General features: G+C 48.9%; 4 protein-coding genes across 4 annotated transcripts; all 4 read left to right on the top strand.

Moving 5' to 3' along the window:
* Positions 1 to 2,414: 2,414 nt before the first annotated feature.
* N7479_000271 (fatty acid alpha-hydroxylase) lies at positions 2,415 to 3,607 on the top strand (the record flags this gene model as incomplete). The annotated part of the gene is made up of 2 exons (XM_057247969.1): positions 2,415 to 3,391; positions 3,454 to 3,607. The coding sequence occupies 2 exons, from the start codon at positions 2,415 to 2,417 to the stop codon at positions 3,605 to 3,607; spliced, it is 1,131 nt and encodes a 376-aa protein (XP_057112401.1).
* Positions 3,608 to 4,754: 1,147 nt separating this feature from the next.
* N7479_000272 (putative RNA splicing factor (Pad-1)) lies at positions 4,755 to 6,603 on the top strand (the record flags this gene model as incomplete). Its single annotated transcript, XM_057247970.1, has 4 exons — positions 4,755 to 5,392; positions 5,444 to 5,752; positions 5,820 to 6,293; positions 6,345 to 6,603. 4 exons carry the CDS (start codon positions 4,755 to 4,757, stop codon positions 6,601 to 6,603), a joined length of 1,680 nt encoding a protein of 559 aa, XP_057112402.1.
* Positions 6,604 to 7,799: 1,196 nt separating this feature from the next.
* On the top strand, positions 7,800 to 9,540 carry ptcA (type 2C protein phosphatase PTC6; the record flags this gene model as incomplete). Its single annotated transcript, XM_057247971.1, has 2 exons — positions 7,800 to 7,860; positions 7,934 to 9,540. 2 exons carry the CDS (start codon positions 7,800 to 7,802, stop codon positions 9,538 to 9,540), a joined length of 1,668 nt encoding a protein of 555 aa, XP_057112403.1.
* A 693-nt stretch (positions 9,541 to 10,233) lies between these two features.
* Positions 10,234 to 11,290, top strand: N7479_000274 (CDP-diacylglycerol--inositol 3-phosphatidyltransferase; the record flags this gene model as incomplete). Its single annotated transcript, XM_057247972.1, has 3 exons — positions 10,234 to 10,420; positions 10,485 to 10,861; positions 10,925 to 11,290. 3 exons carry the CDS (start codon positions 10,234 to 10,236, stop codon positions 11,288 to 11,290), a joined length of 930 nt encoding a protein of 309 aa, XP_057112404.1.

The raw sequence follows: 11,290 nt of genomic DNA on the forward strand, positions 1-11,290 counted from the left end.
GGAAAGAGAGGAATACAAGTACAAGAAAGCTGGAAAAAAAAAACAAAAGTTAGAGGATTTGGGAAGGAAGAGGGGCTGGAATATCCACTACTAACTAGTGTGATGTCTAATCCCTGCTTTGCAAATTGGAATTGACCATGCAGAGTCTGATAAATCACCCATAATATCGCTGTCAGGAATCTTCCCGGCTATAGCCCCGCGTGCCGCGTAGGATTAACACTAAGCTCTCCGTGGAGACATAGACCGAGAGCCGGGCGCGTACAACCTACAGAGATTGCCCTACGCTAGAAAATATAAGTACGGAGTACATATGGAGTATGCTGTATGTACTAGCATGTTGTACGGAGTACTTTGTATAGATGCTAGGGTGGCCTTTGGTTAGCTTAACAGATCTTTTTCCCTCTGGGGAATCTCGGGTTTCGCGTCCACCCGAAGGATCAGACTTGCTGTCAGGCCGACGGGTTTATGGGGCTTGTCTCCATTAATGGAGTCAATATGGAGTCTGACTGAGAGTTCTCGTGTTTATATTGGACCGATCGACCGGGTGGCAAACGAGAAACCAATGTGACAAATGGGCCCCCAAACTGGAGAGGATTCTCGAGAAACCCGAAGAAACTAACTTAGGCTGTTGACTGTTTAGCAGTTTAACCTGATACGTCTAACCTGTTTTGGTATAGTTGACCTATCTATTCCTATCTTGGTATAGTCTGTGTGATGGCCCTCAGTATATTTGGCCAGTCAGAAATGATCTACTCGTAGCCCTAGAGTACTTTGTACTTTGTATATTGTAGTATATTTGCATGTGTCTACCTGGACTATCAAATACAAAGATATAAACATGCTACACGATAACTGATACTCGATAGTTTTTATATATACTCCGTATTGTCCGGTAGTTTTTAATAGTCATTCGTATCCATATTTCTTTTTCACCCTCAACCCTGTTAGCCCATCAGCATGACCTCGGGACCATTATCCCATGTAGGCTAAACTTTTGACTATTCCAATGGCATTCATTTTCCATCCCTCCTCATTTGTCAATAGATATCTCCTGCACTGAGATAGGTTGCATTGTTTGTCGGTTGTTTCTTTCCATTTCTTTGTCTCTTTGTGATGGATTTTCCAGCCTTCTTCTAGTAATATCCTCTCTTTGTGGCATGTTTCTTAGCCCCCACGAGGGTATATTAGGTAGCTTCTTGGCAGTGCTCCTTATCTTTAGATTACTAAAGCTCACAGCTTCTGAGAAGGTTAGTAGTATTTTCCCTTAGTTATATAACTAGTTCCGGGTGTATCAAAATATTTGATATCTCTGAAATGCAACTGCATCCAGAACCAAATTAATATAATAGATCACACTTGTAGGTAGCTCTGCTGATGGTTCTGCTTGAATTCCACCGAGAATGGCTGGCCTAGACAACACTAAGCTGTGAGGAGAAAGCAGAGGCAGTGCTAAACTTTTGATACATCTCATTGCCAAACTTCCGCATCAGCACAAACATACTCTACAATATTTTGTCTTCTTCAATTACATATTAGTATCAGATGCACCTTCACTCCACTCATTCGCTTTTGAGTATAGGAAAGAAAAGGCTTTTAATCTCAACAAGGTTAAATGTGACTATTCAACATATTTCACTGGTGGCGCTATTATCTTCACAGATATGATAGATTGGAATGCTTCGGGTTCAGGTACATTTGATTTTTGATTACGGAGTATATGTTGCATGTTGCACCTAATTCTATACATTCTGACAATTTTGGCTTCATGCCTACGCCGTACTGATCTTTCTTTGCATGTTGCAACAACACAACTTCTGCTTTTTATCACCACCATCCTGTCAATTCGCTGCCTAGTGGACTCGCCCTAAGCGTGAAAACATCGCTGAAAATCACGTTCGACAGCCCTAGAGAACACTGGGAGATTACTAGTAAGCAGATACTAATGGGGCTTAATGGCTTAGCAGCTGAGCTAAGCCTGGACCGTCCTCCTAAGGTCAGACCCTCAACGCCTCATTGAGGCTTAGATAGAAAAGACCCACCAAGATAAAAACCTTGGAATCAGTAAGATACATATGTCTGGAGTTATGTACATAACCGGGGTACCTTGCAGTTTTCAAATTACATGTAAAATAGGGAATTTAGTATTTCCGAAGTCCGAACTCCGTACATAGGCTATCCAAGGTGAAGTGGGTCCAGTTTGACCTGGGAATCTTGTGGCCTGATCCAATTGTAAGCCGAGAATTCGAAATTTTCCAAGGCATCGGAACGGGCGGATCCCTGGTTCGTTTTATGGTGTCACGCCACGCCTCCCCTGATTAATCCATATTATTGCCGCCACGCCTTTCTGATTTTCACCTCCCATCCTCTACCCTATTTTCCCGATTTCCCCTATTTTGTTCATCTCCTCCGCCATCATGCCTGGGAGAGTTTTGCCGACGTTTACCTCTGCCCAAGTCCAATCTCACAAGACCGCCAAGTCGTGCTACATCACCTTGGGGCCTAAAGTTTACGATGTCACTGATTTCATCGAAGGACACCCCGGTGGTGGTGATCTGATATTGGAATACGCCGGCCAGGATGTGACAGATATCTTGAAGGACGAGATCTCCCACGAACACACCGATTCTGCCTATGAGATTTTGGACGAATACCACATTGGGTTCGTCTCCGATGTCTCTACGCTTGGAAAAACCACGACAACGACGATCATCGAAACGGTGACTGAAACCGAGTCTGGCCCTGTTTACGCAACCACTGGAATGTCGCGGGAGGAGGATCTGTCCATTGACACCGACTATAGCCAGGACTACAAGACCCACAAGTTCTTAGACTTGAACAAGCCACTTCTGAAGCAGCTGTGGTTCAGCAACTTCTCCAAGGAGTTCTACCTGGAACAGATTCATCGGCCTCGTCACTACCGGGGAGGAGAGTCCGCTCCTCTGTTTGGCAACTTCCTGGAGCCTCTCAGCAAAACCGCATGGTACATCGTGCCAATTATCTGGTTGCCACTTGTTTGCTACGGAATGACGGTCGGAGTTGCTGGACTGGGCTCCACTGTCGCTGGCTCCTACTTCGTTGGTGGCGCATGTCTCTGGACTCTGATCGAGTATCTGATGCACCGATTCCTCTTCCACATTGACAACTGGCTTCCGGACAACCGTGTGGGTCTTACCCTGCACTTCCTGCTCCACGGTATCCACCATTATCTCCCAATGGACAAGTATCGTCTTGTTATGCCACCGACGCTATTTGTGGTCCTAGCTGCTCCTTTTTGGAAGCTGGCACACGCAGTCTTCTTCTACAACTGGTACGCGGCTTTGTCGGTATTCTGTGGCGGCGTCTTTGGGTATATCTGTTATGATCTCACCCATTACTTCCTGCACCACCGCAAGTAGGTTAAACTCTTTAAACTCTTATCTCTGATACAACGAACCCACGCTAACATCGATCCAGTCTTCCTTCTTACTACAAGGATCTCAAGAAGTACCACCTCGCCCACCACTTTGCCGATTACGAAAATGGCTTTGGTGTGACTAGTCGATTCTGGGACCAGGTCTTCGGCACCGAGTTGGTGTCCCCTGTCCCGAAGGGTGCGAAGGCTCAGTGAGCACGATGAGTCCAAGCCTTAATATGGGGCTGCCATTAGCCCTTGAGTCACGATTTAACGCCGAGTACGATCGAGTCACTACTCTTCAGTACACTTCAAGTATATTGGCGACTATGGAGTTTCTTTCTGGTTGGCCTTAGCTGTCTACGTCTTGTACAATAGACTTCGTCATGTCATCTCTTGTGATGCTGCTTGATGCAAGACGGAGTTGATTCCTTTTTTTACCAGCATCACTTATCAGTGTATATGACCGTTAATCAATAATTCAAAAGAATAATATCTATATCCCCATGATATCTACTGTCTGCTAGATGGAGTTTGTTCCATAGAAGTGAAAATTGGCATGAATTAGTGGGCATTTGTCCCACAAAGGGATACAGATGATGTCAAAGGAAAAGGCAACCTCTAGTGTGGGACAGACAGGAGCAGAGAGAGAAAAGCCGAATACTCCCAATGTTTTATCTACTTGATGTACTATTATGTACATATAGATGTATGATCCTGAAGATGTATCCTTTTATTTGGGTGGAACTCCTGGAATTGGTTGCCTCAGGCATAAATTAGTTGATGCCTTAGGCTACATAATGTATGTACTACCTAAATCTCCGGAAAATCTCTTCTCCTCGGAGAATACTTTATCCGACGCACGGGACCCTGCTTGGGCCAGGTCCTGGGGACCAACAGAATTATTTAAATACTATACCAACACTCATCGCTCATCAACCACTCCTTCAAAACTCTGCGGCATATCTAGTTTTGCTAGAAAGAGGCGGAAACTGCGTAACCGCGCCCGGAATCCTGCGGAATCTTCTGCTTATCTATCCCATCGTAAGGGTGCGACAGCCAACTCTCTGTCTCCTACCACCATCTGACCCCTACAAAGTGACAATTCCCTATCCCAATCAACAAAACTTTACCGTGTTTGTGGCTTCTTCGCAAGAAAGATCCCAAAATTCCATTTACGCACCTACGCGCCTGGAAACCTGCGGAACCTTCTGCTGATCCATCGCATCGTAAGGGTGCGACAGCCAACTCTCTGTCTCCTACCACCATCTGACCACCACAAAGTGACAACTCCCTACCCCAACCCTCATTACTACCCAAAACAAATATTTCTACCCCCATCAACGACAGGCTACCTCCCAAGATGTCTGGACTTGATGTAGAGGCTCTTCTTGAGTCTACTGCGACTGTGGCCGCCGCCCCCGCCGAGGCCCCAACCACTTCGGAAGCCCGTGACGACAACTCCCGCGCAGACCCCAGCGAGCGCCGTGATCGTTCCCGCGACAGACGCCGTCGCCGCGATCCCAGCCGTGATCGTCGCCCTGATCGAGATGTTGAAGGCGATGGAGTCGTGAAAAGCGACGCTAGTGCTAACGGAAGCCTTAGAAGCCGAAAGAGGAGCAAGAGTCGCGAATCTGACCGGCGCCGCTCTCGCCGTGATCGTGACGGCTACCGCTCCAGCGGTGACTTCTATCGTGGTGGAGGTCGCGTTCGTTCCCGCTCTCGCTCTCCATATGATGATCGCCACTACCGTCCCAATCGCCGCCAGCGTGATGAAGAGAGACGCCCCCGACGTGACATTGATACCCGCCGTGAATCCCGTGGATCTATCAGCCGCAAGTCTCCAGAACTTAATGAGGATGAACGTGACAAGCGCACTGTCTTTGTGCAACAACTTGCTGCTCGTCTGAGAAGCAAAGATCTGATTAACTTCTTCGAAAAAGTCGGCCCCGTCAAAGATGCTCAAATCGTCAAGGATCGTGTCAGCCATCGCTCTAAAGGGTATGTTTTCACATGAATACTTCATACAAGCACTTGCTAATATCTGTTTAGTGTCGGTTATGTCGAGTTTAAAGACGAGGAATCTGTTACCAAGGCCATCGGACTCACTGGCCAGGTGGTCCTAGGAATCCCAATCATTGTGCAACTGACTGAAGCGGAAAAGAATCGCCAAGCTCGCAACCCCGAGGCCACCGCAGGCAACCAGCACACTGCACCCTTCCACAGACTTTACGTTGGTAACGTCCATTTCAGTATTACTGAAGACGATCTCACCAATGTCTTCGAGCCATTCGGCGAACTCGAGTTCGTTCAGTTACAAAAGGATGAAACTGGTCGAAGCAAAGGTTATGCCTTTGTTCAGTACGTTGCCTCCTCCCCCTCCCCCCACATCAATGCCCTTGGCATTCCCACTGACTGACTTAACTAGATTCTCCAACCCCGAACAAGCTCGGGATGCTTTGGAAAAGATGAACGGATTCGAACTTGCTGGACGAGCTATTCGAGTTGGTCTCGGCAATGATAAGTTCACCCCTGACTCGCACGCCAATCGCCCCGCTGGTGCTTCTACAAACGCAGACTTCCAGGGATCTTCATTCTCCGGCCAGGGAGGCCGTGGTGTTCAAGCTGGAGGTTCCAACAACTTTGACCGTGCTGGTGGTAGTAAGACCGACAAGGGCGCTGGTGCCAGTGCACTTGACGACACGGATGTTGCTGGTGTGAACTTCAACAACTACTCTAGGAATTTGTTGATGAGGAAGCTTGCACGAACAGATGATTCCCAGCCTTCTGTCGCTGACGCTCAGAAATTTCCCCGGCCGAAGACCGAGACTAGACCGCTTCCCGTCAACGTCAACATGGCTAGTCGTTGTGTTTTGCTTCGCAATATGTTTGACCCCGCTGAGTAAGTTTTATTGGCTTCATCATGAGAGAATTAACGCTAACCCCTTTACAGAGAGACCGGTGAATCCTGGATCAAGGAACTCGAGGAGGACGTCCGCTCGGAATGTGAGGAGAAATACGGCCACGTTGTTCACATTTCACTAGATTCCAGTTCCCAGGGAGATATCTACCTGAAGTTCGACCGCGTTCAAGGTGGCGAGAATGCCATCAAGGGCCTCAACGGCCGATACTTTGGCGGACGGCAGATCACCGCCCAACCCGTCGTGGATGCTGTTTACAGCAGTCTCTTCTCTCGCACTAAGGCTATCTAGATGCTCATCCCCGAGTACATCCAACCCGTCGTGGATGTCGTCTGCAGCCGTCTGTTCTCGCAGGCCAAGGCTATAGATGCTCATCCCCGATTACATCAATTTTTCTTTCGCGTACATCATCCAACCCGTCGTGGATACCGTCTACAGCTGTCTTTTCTCACAGACCAAGGCTATAGATGCTCATTCCCGAGTGCATCGATTTTTGTCCGAGTAAATCATCCAATCCGTCGTGGATACCGTCTACAGCTGTCTCTTTTCCCAGACCAAGGCTATAGATGCTCATTCCCGATTGCATTGATTTCTTTTTTCTGCGTGCATCATCCAACCCGTCGTGGATGCCCGTCTACAGCTATCTCTTCTCCCAGAGTAAGGCTATCGATGTTCATCCCCGAGTACATCACCCCATCGTGAATGCCATCTACAGCTGTCTCTTCTCACAGACCAAGGCTATAGATTGATCCCCGATTACCTCGATCAACCCGTCGTCCACGGGTGGATGCCGTCTACAGCTGTCTGTTCTCCCAGACCAAGGCTATAGATGCCCATTCCCGAGTACATCGATTTTTTTTTGCGATATCTAACCTGGCACATTCTCTGAAGGCAGATCCCCCTGATGTCTTTCTCTGGACTTAGTGGACGGCTCTGCTACCCGGTAGGTGCCACTCTTCAGCGTTGTTTTTCTTGTTTGGCCACTCTTGTGTGCCGTCTCTTCGTCCACTCCCGTGGGCCGAAGTAGACCTTGCTACCCATATGATTGTTTTTTAGCAGCGTGATTTAGCATCTTGTTGCCATGTTTGTTTAGTTGTGAATGAGTAAGGTCAAACATCAAATATTTCGCCCTGTAGTATGTATACGTAGTCTAGGTGGAGCTGAAGAAAGATCTCCACTTCTTATATGTAGGTATTTTCATTCTTTCCCATTTTGGATCTTCACAGAAATTGTGCAATTTTAAAGACTTCTTTAGTGAAGTGCTATGACCTACGCATGACTTGAATACATAAATACATATGTAGCATTAATTATATTAGTACATGCCATTATGTTGTATAAAGTACGGAGTACAACCCACACTAAAAGAGCTATCCGACATGCCGAGTTCTTATCCGACGCTCGGGCCAGATAGATGTATTCTCCCCACGCCCAGTCCTTTCAACCATCTTTTCTTCCATGCTACTTCCCTATACTTCAATGGGCCAATGACTCTCCTTTCAGCGAGGCGAATAGCAGGCCGGGTCTGGACCTCGTCCGACTGTTACAGTACGTGCGACCAGAGCTACCTGCTTATTTGCGACCATGAAGATCCTTGAAGTACGTAACTAACACAACCCAGGCTTCGCTCTCTTTCGTCGAGCACGATGCTACAGTACCGAGTCTGTGCCGCCCGGCCAGTCGACAGCTAGAAAGCAACCACAGTTCCGCGATTACTTTGTTACGCACCTACCGTCGTCTTCGCTTCATCCGGACCCCCGTGGTCCGTCATCGCCATTTCATAAACTCCCTCGCTCCGCCTCTATACCTCACACCGGAGATACTTTACACTCGCCAGCTGCATTCCAAACTTTAATAGATCGTGAGACCACAGTCGTCCGGATTCCACTCCGCAATGCGAAGCACCATTTCGGCGCTGTCACCTCCCGCGGAACCCGCCCCTCAAATGAAGACACATACCAAGCCGGCGTCATTGACCTCCCCGCCTTTGCGAAGCGACCTCCAACCTCTCTAACAATTAGGCGATCTAATAAGCAAGATCCTTTGGCCCACCCCCGGGAGTCGCGCGGTGCGGAAACAGCTAGTGGAGATCCACAGATCTTCTATTTCGGAGTCTTTGATGGCCATGGCGGATCTGAGTGTAGTTCGTTCTTGAGGGATTATCTGCACGAGTATATCCAGAACACGGCATTTGACATCGAACTCAAGTCTAGCTTACGGCCTGGTGCCGAAGTACCACCCGCCACTAGCGAACTACCTGTGATGCAAGAGGGTGACCGGCGCAAAATCGGAGACCTAGAGAAATACCTTGTGCAGACCTGGAGACGAGTGGTTGGTGGCTACTTCAAGAGATTCAAGCCGCCTCACTTCGCCTACGATGGCACCGAGTCCACCGACCTGAATATTGAAAACCGCATCTCCATCGAGGAAGTTGTGGAGTACGCCTTCCTGCGTGCAGATCTAGACTTTGTCAACGCTCAAGCAGCCAAGCGAGACGACGATCTAGTCCGAGCTGAGAGACCTCTGAACGATGATGAAATATTCCACAGACCTAGCATGACCCGGTCTCCCCAGATCGGCGGCGGCGCCCGGTTCAAGGGCGGCAGCACCGCTAGTATCGCCATGCTCTCGACCCCGACGCCAACTCCTTTCTGGCACCCCATCGCTCCATCAAGCCTCCTAGTTGCCCATGTCGGCGACACACGCATGCTTCTCTGCTCAACAGAAACCGGCGAAGCCATCCCTATCACATCAAACCACCATCCCTCTTCCCCGATCGAGGCAACTCGACTCCGACGGTACGCCACAACCTTTGTAACAGATTCCTTCGGCGAAGAACGTATGAGCGGCTTAGCCAACACGCGCGCGTTCGGCGATGTCCAGTCCAAGCGCATCGGAGTCTCTGCCGAGCCGGAGCTTAAGCGCATAGAGCTTGGTCCGGCCGAGTTCTCATTCTTGGTTCTGGTATCCGATGGTATCAGCGGGACACTGCTTGACCAGGAGATCGTTGATATCGTCAAAGAATCCAAGACGCCGGAGCAGGGAGCGCGCGATGTAGTCAATTTTTCGACCGAGGTCACTAGGGAAGGTGACAATGCGACTTGTCTTGTTGTTCGCCTTGGTGGTTGGGAGCGTCGTCTCGAGGGCGGCGTTGGTAGTATGGGTACAAAGGAGTCTCGCGAGTGGCGTCGACAGGATGCCATTGATCCGCGCAGGTCACGGACGTGAATGTGGTCTTTCTGTATAGTAAGGGCTTATGTTTTGTACATATTTTTCGGCCTCCAGCCTAGTATATAATCAGTGATGTCTTCAAGCACATTATACAATATTCAAATGTTATTTATGGATATCCTAGTTATAAGATTGTAATAAGCTACGCTATATAACTAGTTATGATATACCTCCAAGACTTTTAAAAATATCAAAGCATCAAAGTATCACAAAGAGATCAATTTTGATGCTGTTACATATATATATGTGTGTTTCAAGTCCTTGTTGTTTCAAAATCTCACGATCATCTCCAGGTGGGACCGCGTGGGGAAAGCTCAAGTTTCTTCCCAAAGTTCCGCGTAATCCGCAGAAACATTCCACAATTTCCTCTCTCATCCTTCATCTTTCATCTTTCTTTTTCATCCCTAACTTATTTCTTTCTTTCAATTTAACGCCTCGAAGTTTCAAGTGCTTGTCAACAAGGCGTTATCTCTTATCGTTGAAATTTCTCCTTGTTCCTAGACACCCACCTCCTATCCTTATCCTGACGGAATTCCTCTATTCTTATCTCGCTGACACCGTGTGTTTTCTCTCGCCGCATCTGTACAACCCGTCCAAATCTGACACCACATAGAACAGCTGTCTGCTATCCATACGTCCCTCTGACCTATACGAGAACAATTTCGCCAGGCACATCCTCTTCACATCACAATGAGCGCAAGGACACGACGACAAAAGGCTTCCCTCGCTGCTGAGGAGAGCGAAGATTCACAAGGCAATGGCTCCATTTCGACACCTTCAAAGCGGGCCTCCTCCAAGAAGAGATCCAGATCCGCCGCACGGGAAGAGAGCAAGGAAGTCAAGGAAAACATCTTCCTTTTCACTCCGAATCTTATCGGTAGGGTGCCCCGCTGATGTGGCTTGAAGCTTCGAGTTGCCATATGGGTTTAACACGTTTCCAGGATATTCCCGAGTCTTTTTGACTTTCGCCTCTCTATACTACATGCCCCTCCACCCCCGGACCTGCTCCTTCCTATACACGGTGTCCTGTCTGCTGGACGGCCTGGACGGTTATGCAGCCCGGTACTTCAATGAATCCACCACCTTCGGTGCAGTGCTGGACATGGTGACGGATCGCTGCACCACTGCGTGTCTCCTGGTCTTCCTGAGCTCCGCATGGCCCCGATGGGCAATCCTCTTCCAGGGCCTCATCAGTCTGGACATGGCCAGCCATTATATGCACATGTACGCTACTCTCAGCATGGGCGGATCCAGCCAAAGCCACAAGAAGGTGGATCCTAGCCGTAGCTGGATTATGTACCAGTACTATACCAGCAAGGTAAGAGCTTGCCGCAGCGAACTGATTTTGCCTCCCCCCAAGCTTATCCGCAATATTTATTAGCTTGTTCTGTTCATCTGCTGCACTGCCAATGAAGCCTTCTTTATTGGCTTGTATCTGCTGTCTTTCTCCTCGCCGACCCTATCCCCCTCGCTCCTGCAGCCCGTCTCCGATTCCGGACTGTCCGCCCAGCCCGGAAACCCTGCTCACCCGGAGCCAGCCAGCCTCTTCGCCAGTCCGTGGAGCGCCGGTGCCCTCGAGATGGCCCGTGCAAACAAGCTCGAGAGCACCTGGCCGTGGATCATCACTGGCGTCTCATTCCCCATCATGGCCTTCAAGCAGTTCGTCAATATCGTCCAGCTGGTGAATGCCAGCAAATGGCTCGCTGAGGGCGATCTGGCTGCCCGCCGAGCCAACCGCAAGAAGTAA

This window comes from Penicillium vulpinum (genome assembly GCF_028829585.1).
Source record: "Penicillium vulpinum strain IBT 29486 chromosome Unknown utg000001l_segment0_segment0, whole genome shotgun sequence".
Classification (NCBI taxonomy): Eukaryota; Fungi; Ascomycota; class Eurotiomycetes; order Eurotiales; family Aspergillaceae; genus Penicillium; species Penicillium vulpinum.